We start from the raw sequence: 17,836 nt of genomic DNA on the forward strand, positions 1-17,836 counted from the left end.
CATTTGAACATTTTCCAAAAACACGAAACTACCGAAAAATTTTAACTGCAGAACCTGCTCACAAAAAATGACAAACACGGTTAAAAAGAATTGCGACCTGCAGAAGAGAAAATCCGGACATACAAAAGTATTTTTGTCCAAGCTGAAACGGATACCTTCGCTAACGCTCGGTCAATACGACTGCATACAATATCATGTATTTAGTTCATAAATCCTATCGTTGCGTTGACGACCACGTGAAAGTAGAAAATCGCCCATTACGTTAAAAAAATTAAGTTTTCAACAGAAACTTGCATAAGGTCAATGTATCCGGCATCATTAATTAGTATTGATTGGGCACATATTGGGCATGAGTGGCGGGGGAACTGACAGAACGGGATAGTCTTATGTATCTTTCAGTAGGAGTAGCAGAGAAAGCGCTATTATTGTTTGTCCTTGTCATAGTCTCACTTTTCTGCCTATTTCTAAAAAGTCCTAAGCGACGTAGACGTTTTTTGTTGCCCACTGTTTTTATGATGGGGAACAAATAACCCGACCAAATTACGTAGGTTGTTTTTGGTATGTTATCAGAAATGTTAAAACGTGTTTTTAATTTTTTCGCATTGCGTATGTTCTGTCCCTCACGGGCGCACGCGGCAGAGCACATCTATACGAACTTGCCATCTATGACCGGCATATAAAACTTTTGGCTGAGAAGTCTCTTATAGAGCAAATTTAGTGGAGTATGTGTAATTGTGTACAAGCCAAGGGCCTATGGCTAAGGGGGGCATAGTCCGGGGCGGCAGGATGTTGGGGCGGCGTAGGCCCCACGTTTCCAGAAGACGCCGAAAAAAATGCATTTGTGCTTATTATATGGGGCGGCCCAGGCTCATTGGGCCAGGACTCCAAATAACGCGGTAACGCGGATACGGTCTATCTGCGATGGGGAATGTAAACGCAGACGTAGATTTCTGATATAACATTAAGTGCTAAGCGCCCCATTTGCCAATACAAAATGAACCCGACTAGCGGGTTCTTGGCACTGAAAGTATTTTTATCTTCTTTTTACAAAATTATAAATCAACTACCCGTAATGCCTGCCACCCTCCGAATGGCCGTTTCCAAATATTTATTCATTTATTAGCAAGGCGATAATTTTGTATTTAAATCAATACCTGAGGCCAGTTATCTACAAAAAGACTGTGACGGTTCCAAACCTTCACAATACACACCACCACCTCAAATGTACATCTCTAGTAGACGGTCTTTCTGCGTTTCGACCAGAGATGTGCGAGGATGCGTTGCGAGGGATGTGTTTTTAAGAACCAATAGAATCACTGCACGCTGAGCGAGGAAAATAAATGAAGGCTCACAACGCATCCTCACACATCTCTGGTCGAAACACAACCTTAAACTGTATTTTTTCAGATATTTGGCACCCCCGAACTGCTGGTCGGCGGACAGCACCGCCAGCACACCGCTATGATGGTGATGGCCATGCTGGGCTTCTACTTCGAGCTGTCGCGCCACGACCGCGACGAGTACGTGAAGGTTCACCATCGGCATATTAGAGCTGGTTAGTATTGTCGGTACCGATCTGATGGCCGGCGGACAGCACTGCCAGCACACCACCATGATGGCGATGGCAATGCTGGGCTTCTACTTCGAGCTGTCGCGCCACGACCGCGACGAATACGTGAAGGTTCACCATCGGCATATTAGAGCCGGTTAGTATTGTCGGTACCGAGCTGATGGCTGGCGGACAGCACTGCTACTTCAAGCTGTCGCGCCACGACCGCAACGAGTACGTGAAGGTTCACCATCGGCATATTAGAGCTGGTTAGTATTGTCGGTACCGAGCTGGTGGCCGGCGGGCAGTACCGCCAGCACACCGTCATGATGGTGATGGCCATGCTAGGCTTCTACTTCGAGCTGTCGCGCCATGACCGCGACGAGTAAGTGAAGGTTCACCAATGGCATAATATTGAGCTGATTAGTTAATGTCTCAAAACCTGTTTTGGAAAACATTATTTCTTGGGCCCTATTTTTCAGAGCATTGTAAAATTTATTTTAGCCGAAAACTGAAGTTCTCCCTAACGATCAGTTCATGGGGCATCAAAAATCTGGTCAAGTGAAAGTCGAATTATGGTTAAATAATTATCTGATAGAAAGACCCTTCTGGCAGGTTATTCGTTATCTCCCTCGGCGCAGATTTTGCAAGCGAGTTCGTGTGAATTCCTAGTACAGTAAAATTTTCTCGATGATTCTGAATGTTGCCAGATAAACTGCACCACTTCGAGAAGATAGGCGCGGACGCGACGCTGCCGCTGCCCTATGACTACGAAAGCGCCACACACCCGCCTTGGATGTACTGGAGGAAACTCGGCAAGAAGGGAATCTCTACCGTCGCTACTTATAAAGATAAGGTACACATTATCTATGTAAAGTAGGTACAATCCGTTTAAGTTTCGTGGAACGTGGAAGGTTCACTATTGGCAAGATGTGTGGTCGGTGGAGGGAAAAGTGGCGCTAATTGTCACAAACACACGTAATGTTATGACTCCTCTACCCGATGGGCTATCATACTGATCCACTAATGGCTCCTCTACACGATGGCCCAGCGCAGGCCAGTCCAAGCGACGCATTTATGCGTTAGAGGGAGTAAGTTATATTGCTATCGCATTCTACCGCATAGCTGCGTCCCTTAGACTGGCTTACGCTGGGCCATCGTTTAGAGGAGCCCTAAGATGGGCTAGGGTGTAGAGAGGGTAGTGGTGTTGGATTGCTTATGGCGCGGCGGGTTGGCGATGGGACGGCCACGTTGTCGGTTTTTCGTCCCCACATCAAAGGTAGTGGGCCAGCGATGGTGCGTACGCATCTACATGTTGCCCATTCCATAGTGCGTAATCTCAACCATCGCATGGCTATCTCGCTGGTCCAGCGCTGGGCCATCGTCTAGAAGAGCCAGGAATGTTACACATTAATTCCAGCGGCACCGGCTTGAACTAATTATACTAAATTCCATAAGATTTAACGTCGACAAAGTCGCAAATTCAGGGCAGCACGTCGTGCACCTAGCAAATAAACGTTATATTTTCATAGTAAATGTGACATTTATAGTTATGTGCGGAGTTAATTTGACTCTATCTCTCGTTAAAAGGTTGGTCACCACGCAGGATAAATATACAGACTATATTTAGGAAGAGAGCATAATACTTACCGCTTTTCATATTTTTTAGTGTCTATAACATTTTTTATCATATTTTGGAGTTTTTCATAAATACAGAACAGGCAACACTAGAATTTTTACTTTTTCATAGACATTACTTTTTTTTCAGGATCCAGACGGCAGCATCATGAGGTCATTAGGACAACACAAAAAACTGTTATCGGAGTCCGACATCATCAAAATAAATAGTGTGTATGGCGTTAAATGTATAATAGAAGACGCAAACGTTAATGAACCTAAGAGCGATTGGGACTAACCCTGCAATATATGAAAAATCAACTAGATATTTTTAAGATACTTTTTAGGCGACATATTGAAAACAATGGGTTCTTTATATGCGGTGTTTTGTTAATTGTAACTGAAGATAAAATAACAACATAAACAAATTGTTGCATTGTATTTTATTTGATTACGTATCGATATAATTACTTAGGTAAAATCAGCAGCAGAAGGGTGAGGTGTTCAAAATAAACTGAACACAATATTAATATTATTAGGTAAACAAAACAAGAGGATGTGCAGAGGGCCTCACCACATTTGACGTGTTGCTTCGATGTCGCACTTGTAAATATGTACCTAAGTGTGACAGGGACGCAACACGTCGTCCTCTGAAGTCGAAATTTGCTCCACAAAGAATGCAACTGGAGCGTGCGTTGGCTGACGTTTTGATCATTGACTTAGAAGTATTCCTTCGTAAAGACGCGGGCCTTAGCATTCCACCGAGGCAGAAACGAGAATGTCCTGTCGGAATTATATGAACGGGCCGATCTTTACTTTTAAATATATTTAATGTACCTCGGATGATCTTAAGGTTTTGCTGACTTTTGTGCCACTGGTTCTATAGTTTGTAACGGGCGCGTCTCAAGTGTGTCGGAAGCCAGCGATGGCGGTGCATCAGGATCGTCTTCCTTGGTCAGGCTCACATCGCTTTTACTGATAATGTCGAAGACGGACAGATTTTCGGCAAACTTTCGGCGACGGATTACACATTTATCGCATATTATTATAACGCTGACCGCTGTAAAGGGCAAAAGAAGAAAATTTTATCCACATTGTATCGCTTGCAGACGTGGAAGCCGGACCAAGATATGTTGGCAGCGGTTGTGACAGCCCAGACAGTGCAAGTGTTATTTTAAACGTCAAACTTCTATGAAATTATGACGTTTCCTTAACTATTGATCAGGCTGGGCTATCAAAATCGCTGCCAACTTAGCTTGGTCTGACTCTACATGCGTCCGTTGACTTGCCAAGCGTCGGATATGCAGTTTTGCGTTAGACGGAGCCTGATTTTATAATGCTGCTTGACATTTTACAATGTTTAAAACGCTTATAGTAAACACCCCTATAATGGAACAAGCACCAGTAATGGGATGGTATACATGAAAACATAAAGGACGAATTGGACATTCCACTTTTAAAGCGTAAAGCGGTAGAAATTTTACAGGTGTCGGTGAAATATCAAAAATACTCCAAATTTTCTCTTAAATGTCCCATGATTGGTGCCGTTAACATAACACTTGTCAAGATATTGCCAGTTTGGTCTGTAATTTGCAGCGTTTTTCAGTGCCTCTAATATTATGAAATGAGGTCATCAGTTTGCCATTAATTGTATTAGTCCAGCAAGCCATTTACGTCCGTAGAAAAATTGAAAAACGAACGGTTGTCCACTTATATAAAATTGATATTTCGCGCCTTTTTATGCTGACAAAATTGGTTTGTCAGACTACATCTGCTACTATATACTAATTATAATTTGTCTTAAATGTGATACAAAGTAAACTTTCACTAAATAAATACTAACTGGGATGTTCCATGTAAGTTGGCATCATCATTGTTTCGATCTTGTGCTCCTCTTTCCAGTGAAAGAACATTTTCTTTATTATTGCCCACACCAAAGCTATCAAAAATATGCTCACTCCAAAAAGAATGGTGTAAAGTGCCATTTAAATTGAGTTTACAAGATATAATGGCCATTAAATACATAATTCTAAGCTAACAATTCCTGCTACAAATCAGCATGGCAAAGGCAAATGTAAATAATAAAAAAATATATAAAAAATAGTTTGACTGAGTTTGACGTGTTGTCAAAATTTCCTGGCTTAATACAGGTAATAAATCAAAGAGTAGTATAATATGGTTAAATACATTATTAACATATGAAATAATATTTTGCGCGGGAATTTCCAAGGGAATTTTACGCAAAACTCTACACTAACACAATGTGAGGGCCTACTGCGAAACAAGAAAATCGAAATTACGTTATCTACCTCTCTATCACTCGTGCGTATTCGAGCGATAAAGAGGCTGATAACAACATTTCGATTTTCGCGTTTCGCGGTGGGACTTTGAAAACAAACCTCCTTGATGCATCAATGTCATATTTTATTATCTGTGAAAACTTGTCAACTGTTTAAGGCATAGTATGTATAAATTACTCTACGGTTTACAATTTGTGCTAGTGCTGTACTCTGGCGGCTGAAGATTGCAGCTATTAGCATTCTATACTCTGGATACAGCAACCTTTTCAGTTGAAAAAGAGGAATTTAAAAAAATATAGGCGCCAATATTTGACTTTCCGTACAAACTTTGAATTTCGCGCCTTTCCTACTGACATGTGGGGTGTATTCACTATAATTTTATTATTTTTTCAATGCAACTGAAGATTATAAATTCGATCATTAATAAAACACCTTTTGCCCTGGCTGTTTCGTTAATTTCCAAGGTCTCAATTTTGTGCATGAAAATTAAAAAAAACAACTTGTGGCGCGAAGCGAAGTGGTTCGTGTTGAACTAGTTAAACTTTTTAGTTGTTGAAGTTTTTATCTGACGCGGCAAGAATGAAATTATTTATTATTTAATCATATTCCTAATTACTTCACCGATATTAGCATTATGTTTTTGATTTATAACAACAAAACAGTTACATGGATAAAGAACTAAAAATGGGTTTTGATAAATATGGTAAGTTTATCTTTTATTTTGGAAGTGGAATTGTAGTTTCTAATTTAATAAATTTATTTTAAACGTTTATTATTATGATTTTTAGTGCACCATATTTCACAAAAATATCGCATCGCCGTCGCTATTTCGGTGATAAAATCAAAACCAGAAAATGTATCAATCGAAGAATATTTAATACAGCTTCAAAACAAAATCCGGTATATGGAAACGGACCCAAACGAAACTGTGTGTAGCGACGATTTTAATTTTGATGACGATGATATTTGGAACGAAAAACAACCTGACACTCAAATGCAATGCACTGAAACTGATATGGTAAATGAAAATCGGGTAAACTGTTCAGTAGAAGGAAATGATAGCCAGGGTAGTCAAACGATTCTAAATGATTTCGTTATTAACGATGCCTGTATTGCGCAAAGAGATAATTCTTTAGTAGATACGATAAGGTTGCTGAAAGAAGTGTCTACAGTTCAGGCACAGGTATGTAATTTAATTTTTGCGGATAGAAAACTATTTTTATAAGCTTTTATTTAACTTTCAATGTATTTATACCTATGTAACTATGTTTACGTCTCTTGCAAGTAATATTTGACTTACTTCCCGGAGTTCCCGGTTTCCGATTTAAGCTGAAAATTTGCATACATATGTAAGTCGGGTGACAATGCAATATTATGGTACCATCGAGCTGGTCTGATGATGGAGACAGGAGGTGGCCATAGGAACTCTGGGATAAAACAACGCTAGCTAATTGTTTTTGGGGTTTTTGAAATTGTCCTGATGAGTATTACTTGCCCGTGGAAAAAATCACTTGTACCAATTTTTTTTATTATTATTTATACTTAGCCAGTTCATAACTTATTTCTGATGTGCCATCGGACAATTTCCAAAATTTGGGAATTTTCCAATGAAAATATTCAGAAACTCCTCATATTTTTGTATATGGATAGAAATATCCCGTTTCCAAAAAGAGTTACCTTCATTTCCTATGATATTTCCGAGAAAATTTCCAACTTTGAAACTTTCCGCAGCTTGAACATTTGTACTTATATCTTGTTGCCTTGCTTATCGAAGATGCACTTGCATGAAAAAAAAAAAACGTTTAAATTAAGACCTCATTAAAGGAGGACAAGATAAACAATAGCATGAATTTTCCAATGTGAATACTGCATTTGTGATAAGCAGGGTAGGTTTATCATCCTAGAACTTAAGCTCTTTTTACGCCAAACCAAACTCACAATATATTAAGTAGGTACTTACCTCCCTTTTTTTTCGATTTTATATCTCTCTCTGTGTGTGTGTGTCGTCCTTGTATGTCATTAACAGTGATCGGCACGACCCGTGTCGCACGGTGTCAATGACCTCAATCATTATGTTAACATGGATATGCCCCGAGATTTCGGTCTTTTTAGGAAGTCAGTATTTCCGATTATAGTACATAAAGGTATTCATAAAATGCATGTAGGCATAAAATGACATCAAGTTCGTTCGTTTGAGGAAAGGTCAGAGTTCTCCTACGCGTCATATTCAGGACACCAACGAGCAACAGTTCACTTTGTCCAATCAGCAGCCAATAGGAAGTCCAGTTAGTGTAACATAAGAGATTATCGAGTCCGTAAAACAAGCCAAAGTCGTTGAAATAAACACTGAGATAATAAGGAACTTTAACAACACGTGCGAACTTAATGAACCGAGGAACATAAGTAAACATATTTGCCATTAGAAAATAGTTGACATCCTTATCAGTAAACGAGAAAAGGATGGCATTAACTCTTTATTTAGGCATTTCAATTAGCCGTCTTTTTTGCACCGCACCAGTTTAAACAAACGCAAACAATAGAAAATTCGCAAATGACCTTCGATAAGCCAGGTAGTCGGTCGAAGGGTTTAGTTGCACTTGAAATGGTTATACCGTTTTAACACTTACGTATTTTGTATGAGTGCAAAATTACGTGCCGCTACTTAATATTTCACAAACTGTCAAATTGAAATATTCAACATTCGAAATATATCAATTTTTTATTTAATAATTAACTATACATTTTATAAGCTTATTTAACACTTTATCGTATATTTGCAAATATATATCATACAATAAAATTATTCTATTAAACAAAATCACGGAGTTATAATCTAATCATGTCCATATCATGATTTCTGCTCGCAATCCCGCGGTGCGTCACGGGTCGTGCCGATCACTGGTCATTAACTTAAGAGGCACCTTGTAGCGTGAAATTTGCGTTGTATTTTATGTATTTTACAGGTTGTATAGGGCCAAACATATAAGAACAATAGGAACCGTGCGCGTTGGAGGGTCTGCCATCTTGTGGCCTGAATAGTAACCATAAACATGTACATTTACACGTCATGTGTTTTCTTGTGCATAGTAGGTTCTGCCATCTTGTGGGCTACATCGGAACAATAAACATCACATTTACGCCTCGCGCCAAAAATCTGACGGCTCCTGTGCTGCCTCCTACAGTTCATGCACGCTCCCTATCACCATTACTCACCATCATGAAAATTGATTGTAATAGAGAAGTAAAGTCTAAGAAAAAAACGTGGCCAAAACAGATGAAACAGATGGCGCTGTACTATGCCCTATATTCTGCGGTCACTAAATTTTCAAACGTCGACTTTTGACAAACGTAGAACGTAGTGATTATATACTCTTTGACAATCTGAAATACCGCAAAATATATGGAACTGTAGAGGGCCGTCTCGTTTACCTATCAAATTTGAAGCACGAAATTGCCTTAGATTTTACGCATCTACACAACACACACACTAAAGAGGGTTAACAAGTGACCAAAAAATAAATATCCGAATATAACAATGATACCTCGCTGGCATTCGAGAGCTTTACACTGATATGGATATTGGACGAACTTTAACGTGAGAGTCAGAATGGCGGGTGTACCTAAATAAAATTAAATGAAAACCATACCATATTTTTGTACCTAATTTGTACTATTTAGTACCTCCTTTAAAAAAAATTGTACCTCACGGTACTTAAAGTTATCACCAAAAAACAGGTCACCCGCCATCCTGACAGTCAGAATGGCGGGTGTACTTTATTACGCTATGTTCCCGTGGTTATTGATAAATTCTATAAAAGCCAAATTTTTGTACCTTTTTTGTACCTTCATATTCAATTATAATACGAGTCATTTTATTTTTGGTTTCCAAGTTTTACTCATTTTATATTTTGCTTGCTATTAAAATTTTGCAGGCGTTATAATTTTTCAAATTATCGATTTCATTTTTAAGAAAAAACGCTAAGGTACAATTATTTTTATTACGCCAGGATTTAGTACCTTTAATGTTTAATCTGTTAAGTTCAAATAACTCAGTAAATCATGTCTTAAAAAAGGCTAGGCGCCAATTCAAAGAAATCTACCTAAGAAAAATCATTTTTAAGACATGATTTTCTGAGCTATTAGAACTTAACAGATTAAACATTAAAGGTACTAAATCCTGGCGTAATAAAAATAATTGTACCTTAGCGTTAAAAAAGGCTAGGCGCTAATTCAAAGAAATCTTCCTAAGAAAAATCATTTTTAAGACATGATTTTCTGAGTTATTTGAACTTAACAGATTAAACATTAAAGGTACTAACCTGGCGTAATAAAAATAATTGTACCTTAGCGTTTTTTCTTAAAATTTAATCGATAACTTGAAAAATTATTACGCCTGCAAAATTGTAATAGCAAGCAAAATATAAAATGAGTAAAACTTGGAAAGCACAAATAAAATGACTCATATTATAATTAAATATGAAGGTACAAAAAAGGTACAAAAATTTGGCTTTTATAGAATTTATCAATAACCACGGGAACATAGCGTAATAAAGTACACCCGCCATTCTGACTGTCAGGATGGCGGGTGACCTGTTTTTTGATCATAACTTTACGTACCGTGAGGTACAAATTTTTTTTAACGAGGTACTAAATAGTACAAATTAGGTACAAAAATATGGTATGCTTTTCATTTGATTTTATTTAGGTACACCCGCGATTCTGACTCTCACACTTTAACTTAGATTAATTTAGTTAACAAGTACTTACACTTACTTTACTTACCTACTCATTTGTTGAAACTATTTCAGCCCGACGATGACCAAATGTTTAGTCAATTGACGTTCTGTGAAAGTCAAGAAAACCCAGATAACATCACCAATTCCTACAGCAAAAGTAATAAAATAATAGTAGATAATTATGAGCACCCTAAAAATATTGTTGCAAATAATAATATGGACTCGCAAGAAACTCAACTCTATACCCTGTATGGTTTCACGCAAGACTACTCTCATGTCAGTCAAACTCAGGACGAATATTTTATCATACCTGATAAATATATAAGAAATAACGCTAATAATGGTATACAAGATAATGTAAATGAAGTAAATGAAGATAGGCAAAGGTTTAGTGTTAGTCAAAATGTACCGGCAGAAAATAAAATGCATGACAAAGAAAGTGAAAGAATTGAAAAACCAATGAATGAAAATCTGATGACAGTAAACGTAGAAAATAATCTTAGAAATACACAACTACAGTATAATTATCATAATGATACAAAAATTACTCACAAAACTGGAGTAGTATCAGGCGATATCATTGATATAACTAATAATGTTATGAAAGAAATAGAAACATTTCAAAATATTGCTAATTCATTGGACACAAACGAAGACAAACATGGTATTAATAAAACTACAAACAATAACACATACGGGAATATGACTGAAACGTATGTAACAAATACAAATGTAAAAGAAACAAATGCTAACAACACTTTTGACAGTCAAAAAGTAACTAATGAATTTATAAATAACAGTAATAAAAATCAAAATTATACACACGATAGTCAATATAATAGCGACATTAACACAAAAATAACAAAAATTAACAACACTGATGATGTCCAACATGAATTAGATGGAAATTTTGAAGTAGCAATGGATATAGATGAAACGGAAAGTGATGAAAATGTACAAGAAAGAGTACCGTTTAAAGTAGTTGAAGAGTTGAGCAGGGTAAAGACGTATTTGAACAGGAAAGACAGGAAATACGATGGATGTTCCACCGATTCTGGGTACAGAAGCGATTCGCAGCACAGAAATTCACTGAGAAGTGGTAAGTATCATACATAGTCCATACACGATATATTTTTATTGTTTTACAGTCGCCATCAGATATATCGGAGCGGCCGAGGTGCTCAAAAATATCTGAACACGCACTCTAACGCCTTGACAATAGAGGCGTGTTCAGATATTTATGAGCACCTTCGCCGCTCCGATATATCTGATGGCGACTGTACAGGATGTATTTTAATTATTATTCATACCACAGGCTTCACTTTTAGGTGTCGACACACCTACAGTTAGACCAAGCTAACTCTGCAGCGATTTTGATAGCAGACTGTGCAAGTGTTATTTCAGACGTTAAACTTCTATGAAATCGTGACGTTTATAATAACACTTGCACAGACTATGCTGTTAAAATCGCTGCAGAGTAAGCTTGACCTGATTTTACCTACGTATACCTATATAATTAAATTGATATAGACACAAATATGTCTGCCAGAAATCTGTTCGCACACATATCAATGCTTATTTTCTGTCACACATCACATATTTGTCCGCCAGACATTGTAATTATGCTTGGTGGTACAGTCAGCGTCATATACTTCGTAGCAGTCAAAGTGGCCAAATAGTTCGGTACACCATACTAAATATATGGTGTACCGAACTATTTGGCTACTTTGGTTGCTAAAAAGTATTTGACGCTGACTGTACCATAGAGAAATAAGTAAGCATAGTACTCACTCCTTAATTTGAACCTATCCAGGATGAGCAAGAAAATGGGCCATATATGTATATTTAGGTACAGCCACCATCAGATATATCGGAGCGGCCGAGGTAATAAATAAATAATAATAAATAAATAAATATTATAGGACATGATTACACAAATTCACTAAGTCCCACAGTAAGCTCAATAAGGCTTGTGTTGAGGGTACTTAGACAACGATATATATAATATATAAATATTTATAAATACTTAAATACATAGAAAACACCCATGACTCAGGAACAAATATCCATGCTCATCACACGAAAAAATGCCCTTACCAGGATTTGAACCCGGGACCATCGGCTTCATAGGCAGGGTCACTACCCACTAGGCCAGACCGGTCGTCAAAAATATGTAAACACGCACTCTAACGCCTTGACAATAGAGGCGTGTTCAGATATTTGTGAGCACCTTGGCCGCTTCGATATACCTGATGGCGACTGTACATTAGTTCGTCAGGTGACAACTAAAATTCGCTAATTACCCTCACAAGGTCAGAGCCATAGTGAGCCGTACAATTACCTAAATAAGGTTGATTTTTGTTTGATTATTTTTTATAGTGAGTTGTGGTGGTCACCTGACAAGTTTTTAGTTTTTTTCTATAGTCTAATTTGTTTTTACGTTTCCAGCGTCTCAGCCGTCAGGCGGCTGGTTGAACCAGTCCGCCCACTGCCTGTACAGCCACATCATGCAAGCCACGCCGACAGACGACATCGTCAAAGAGATTTCCCAGGTACAGTCAGCGTCAAATACTTCGTAGCAGTCAAAGTAGCCAAATAGTTCGGTACACCATATATTTAGTATATGGTATGGTATCATAAAAATCTATGCAACCATGAACAACATAATTAACAAAGTGATATATATGTGAAACATGTACCCTGGCAAGGTGTAGCAATAGTTATTTGTTTAACAAGGAGGCAAAGTTGTTTAACCGTTCATGCTAATATTGATACCCGAGCGAAAGATTCCAAAATTGAACCACGAGCCTAGCGAGTGGAATCTTGAGCATTGCGAGGGTTTCAAGGCACGAGGGTTAAACTAATTTTGCCACCGAGTGAAACACAAAATTTAACATCACACCAACGCGAAGAAAATAGTAACTATAAAACATGAAACAAAATTTAATCCAAATGAATATTTATCATTCAAATCCATCATAATCATCACGGCTGGTAGAATTTTATTTTATTTTATTTTATTCGGAAAACTAACAGCTTAAGTAAACTAAAACTAGGTTAACATAAATATGTATCAGGGAAGCCAATTACAAGGTTTCCACAGACAGGATACAAAGGTAGTCATATTACAGGTATTATAAGTCAATTCTACCAGCCAAAATAAGGAAACAACTCAAAATTTGCATCAGATTACTTTTTTAACAAGCATACGGCCCGCCTGATGGTAAGCAGTCTCCGTAGCCTATGTACGCCTGCAACTCCAGAGGAGTTGGGCGTGGGCGTTGCCGACCCTAAACCCGAACCCCTTAGTTGAGCTCTGGTAACCTTACTCACCGGCAGGAACACAACACTATGAGTAGGGTGTAGTGTTATTTGGCTGCGGTATTCTGTAAGGTGGAGGTACTTCCCCAGTCGGGCTCTGCTCTAGATCTGGAATGGCATCCACTGGCTGTGCCCTACCACACAAAGCGAGATGACATTCACAATGCCCATACCTCTCTTTTGGACGTAGTTTAAGGACGTACCCGGGTCCAACAATCAGATTACTTTGCCACACATGTGAATAAAATGCAACCAAGGGTGCCTTTACAAGCTGGTGTGGTGCAGATTACGCTCAGTGAGAGCGAGAAAACAACACAAACTTGCAGCACCTTAAATGTTTGTTGTAGGTGTTAGGCAAGCTAATAGACAAGTTACACGAAGAGGAAAACTACCCTCCGTTTTTGGAAGAACTACTCGAGACGGTCGACCGCATGCTTCGCGACATACACACAGACGGATGCACAGACAACTTGGTGAGTTCATATACATAATAGTACATTACGATACAAGTGCGAAAAATAGGAAATTCGAAACGAGTGGCGATAAATTAAAACACGACCGAAGGGAGTGTTTTAAATCGACACGAGTTGCGAATTACCTATTCGCACATGTATCGTACAACGTTTTACAGTACATATGGCCCTTTAAATGTTCGACACAGTAACGTAATATGCTACTTCTCGCACTAGTGCTATAAAGTAGCCCCATATGTACTGTAAATAATATTTTAAGAATATATTATAATATTTGTTTTTGTTTCACAGCTTTTACGATCAGTGTTGCTTGAAATAAATACATTATATAATTTTAACAAAGTTCACAATTTAAACCTTAATGCGACGACATAAGGTCTTAAATACGTATAGTAAGTACGACCATAGAGAAATAAGAAGCATAGAGGACTCTCTCCATACGTCATTTTTGGTACCAACTCCTGCTTGTAATATTAGTTGTAAATTATTGAGAAATACAATTTTCGTCAGTCGCGTCACCCGAGACCAATCTAGATCCCGAACTAAAATAGAGGTGCAACTGATCATTGTATGTCCAAGTTTACTATCCACGTTTACATTATCACACTGCCTTCTCTCAAAAACCTTTTTCGACATACTTAAAAACATCAAAATATATGCATTTGCTATAATTTCCAATGATCTGAATTTTCCCATAATCAGGCTCTCTTGTGTCAGCGTGAGTGCCGGATTAACGGGATTGAGCTGTAATTGGAGTAAGGCGAACATTAGTATTACCAAAGATAGATTGATTAAGATGTGTAAAATCTAAGACAATTCCGTACTTCGAATTTGACAGGTAAACGAGATGGCGCTGTACAGCTCCATACATTTTGCGGTAACTCTGACTGTCAAATATTGACGTTTGACAATTCAGTGACCGCAAAACATATAGCGCAGTACAGCGCCATCTGTTTTGGATGTCAAACTAAGAGGCACGTTTTTTTCTTAGACTTTACCTTTCTATTAAATATAATAGTATTTATTTGTCTATCAATTTTTAGTATTTTTTTGCGCACAGATGGCTTCGATGCCGTCTGGCGCAAGAAAACTGCCTCACTACTTGGCAGGGTGCGCGGGAGTGGCAACAGCATTTTAAGCATGATAGCCAATAAGTTTGATTACAGTACATATGGGGCTACTTTATAGCACTAGTGCGAGAAGTAGCATATTACGTTACTGTGTCGAACATTTAAAGGGCCATATGTACTGTAAAACGTTGTACGATACATGTGCGAATAGGTAATTCGCAACTCGTGTCGATTTAAAACACTCCCTTCGGTCGTGTTTTAATTTATCGCCACTCGTTTCGAATTTCCTATTTTTCGCACTTGTATCGTAATGTACTATTGTCCTCTTATGTGCAAAATGAGCCAGAGGACTAAATCACTTTTATTAATTTATTATTAGCGTTAGTAAACTAACATGTAGATTAAGTTCATAACTAACAATTATGTGGACCATTATGTTGTCTATAATAAATAAATAATAATAATAATAAAGTGAAATTTCTCATTTGTTTTCAGATTTTAAACAAAGACGAAAAGATCCAACGTATGATCCTAGTAAATAAATCGAAACATATATTAAAATATAGCATAGAAAAAATAACAGCCATACTACAACAGCTACATACAAATTTAACGCAAGAAAATCCATACGAATGCACAAATATTGTAGATTTAGAAAATATATGCTACATATTTCATATGTTAGAAATATTTCTAAAAAGATACAAGAAAGTTAAAGATTCTAACCAAAGTCAAAATTCACAAGATACTTTACCAAAAAGGAGCTCTTTAGCAGAATTGTGGAGGAAGAAATGGAATCCAAATAGTAAAGAAATTGTAAAACATGAGAATAAAATTTGCGTTTTGAAAGGGTGCAGTGAAATTCTGAATAAAATTATTGTGGAATGCATGAACGGGTACAGTTTGGTGTCTTATGCGGCTTTGCAATGTTTTAATTTGATACAAGATTAACTCTTTTAGTTATTGTTTTTTCCACACATCCATTAAACTATTATTACTACCAAAGATAAATTGAAATAGAGATGTATTGTCAAAGAAAACTTTGTAGACGCGTAAATATACTGCCATCTTTCGACACATGATTAAAACCTTTAGAAAGCAATTTGACTTTGATCCTTATTCTTTCAATGGCGCCATTTAATAGATCAAAGGCCAAAGGTACGGCGGTATCGTTTCGAGCGATGGCGCTACAACCTTTAGCCGATGCCCGGTAAGATGGCGCCACTTTTTGATATTTAACAAATTTAACACATATCATTGAAAGAATAAGGATCAAAGTCAAATGGCGTTCTAAAAGTTCTAATCATGTGCCGAAGGATGGCGGTAAATTTACTGTGGCTACAAAATTTTCTTAGACAATCCACCTCTATTTCAAATCCTCTTTGCTACGTATAGAAACCGGCACAGAGAACCTTTTGCGCCATGAGTTGTTGTTGTTTTGGCAACAATCCATAGAAGCGGAGCGTGAAACGATGTTTTGGTCGTGTTGCGTACAGTCAGCACCAAAAGTAGCGGATCAAATAACGTTTCATAAGTATCTATTCTGTAACAGCTTAACAAAAAGTGATGTCTTTAATATAGCCTCTTAAGGCCCAGCCATAGAAATGAAAAATCCAAAATTTGCCACTGGAATTTGAACCTATAGTGCACGGAATACAGTAGATTTTATTTTGTTTGAAAATTGCACGAAACAAAACAAATGCAACTCTGTCCTAATTGAATATGATTTAAATTTCATCGAACTGAATAAGTCCTATAGGTAGGACCTTGGCCCTTACGAGGATAGAACAACTAAGACTGTAAAAGATATATTTTTGAACGCGAATTTTAGAAAATTATCTACATTTGGAAAAGTTATACGGAATATCAGATACTTTTGGCGCGTTGTTTCATCCGCTACTTTTGATGCTGACTGTACCTACGGGTTGCGATGACGACAATTTTATTGCTTGGTATGGATTCTCCATATTAATAATAATTTAATGCATACAACTCTTTCGGTATCTTGAAAAACATCATTGTATTTATGTTTCAAAGAAGTAGTTACTAACAAATAGGGTTATATTTAGTCATAGAGAAAGAAATAAGCATATAGTGCCTCCATACATCAGTTTTTTTACCAAAACCCTTATTAATTTCGTAGTCGACATCTAGCGTCAAGTAGAGGAATTATCAGTACAGCTACTTAACAACAGATGTCGCTACGAACAAAAAGTCTAATGCTCAACAATTTTCAGCTATAGTCTGTATCTTTAGGTATTTAAAAAAAGGTAAACAAAATCTACCCTCAAATGGCTCCTTAAGGCAGTTGAGGGTAGATGAAAACATTAAATGATCAAATAAAGTAGGTTTAAAGTCAGGTCGTTCAGTGACAGATCCAGGCGGTTTTGTATTTGGTTGGTTAACCAATAAATATTAAATCTACCCTCAAATGGCTCCTTAAGGCAGTTGAGGGTAGATGAAAACATTAAATGATCAAATAAAGTAGGTTTAAAGTCAGGTCGTTCAGTGACAGATCCAGGCGGTTTTGTATTTGGTTGGTTAACCAATAAATATTAAATCTACCCTCAAATGGCTCCTTAAGGCAGTTGAGGGTAGATGAAAACATTAAATGATCAAATAAAGTAGGTTTAAAGTCAGGTCGTTCAGTGACAGATCCAGGCGGTTATGTATTTGGTTGGTTAACCAATAAATATTAAATCTACCCGAAAATGTACAAATTGTTTGTTTACCTTTTTTAAATACCTAATGATACAGACTATAATATTAT

General features: G+C 37.4%; 2 protein-coding genes and 1 long non-coding RNA gene across 3 annotated transcripts in view; 2 read left to right on the top strand and 1 right to left on the bottom strand.

Moving 5' to 3' along the window:
- Positions 1-3,599, top strand: part of LOC133532777 (uncharacterized) — a 27,067-nt gene extending 23,468 nt beyond the window's left edge. The window contains exons 13-15 of the mRNA XM_061871577.1: positions 1,408-1,555; positions 2,260-2,405; positions 3,318-3,599. Coding sequence (XP_061727561.1) covers positions 1,408-1,555; positions 2,260-2,405; positions 3,318-3,464 — 441 coding nt within the window. The 3' untranslated portion in view covers positions 3,465-3,599. The remainder of the gene's footprint in view (positions 1-1,407; positions 1,556-2,259; positions 2,406-3,317) is intronic.
- LOC133532778 (uncharacterized) lies at positions 3,589-5,772 on the bottom strand. The gene is made up of 2 exons (XR_009801753.1): positions 5,010-5,772; positions 3,589-4,226 (listed from the first exon to the last, which is right to left on the bottom strand). It is a non-coding gene; the product is annotated as an uncharacterized LOC133532778 (long non-coding RNA).
- A 5,202-nt stretch (positions 5,773-10,974) lies between these two features.
- On the top strand, positions 10,975-17,602 carry LOC133532774 (uncharacterized). The gene is made up of 4 exons (XM_061871573.1): positions 10,975-11,301; positions 12,651-12,754; positions 13,871-13,996; positions 15,562-17,602. The coding sequence occupies exons 1-4, from the start codon at positions 11,124-11,126 to the stop codon at positions 16,015-16,017; spliced, it is 864 nt and encodes a 287-aa protein (XP_061727557.1). The 5' UTR covers positions 10,975-11,123; the 3' UTR covers positions 16,018-17,602.
- Positions 17,603-17,836: the final 234 nt, after the last annotated feature.

The sequence above is a fragment of the Cydia pomonella genome, chromosome 27 (assembly GCF_033807575.1).
Source record: "Cydia pomonella isolate Wapato2018A chromosome 27, ilCydPomo1, whole genome shotgun sequence".
Taxonomy (NCBI): Eukaryota; Metazoa; Arthropoda; class Insecta; order Lepidoptera; family Tortricidae; genus Cydia; species Cydia pomonella.

Bases quoted from the DNA above. Each gene is read 5' to 3' on its own strand.
- LOC133532774 (XM_061871573.1), top strand. From the start codon at position 11,124: ATGGATATAGATGAAACGGAAAGTGATGAAAATGTACAAGAAAGAGTA. The intron at 12,755-13,870 runs GTACAGTCAGCG...TGTTTGTTGTAG, and splicing joins TCGTCAAAGAGATTTCCCAG to GTGTTAGGCAAGCTAATAGA. The intron at 13,997-15,561 runs GTGAGTTCATAT...ATTTGTTTTCAG, and splicing joins ACGGATGCACAGACAACTTG to ATTTTAAACAAAGACGAAAA.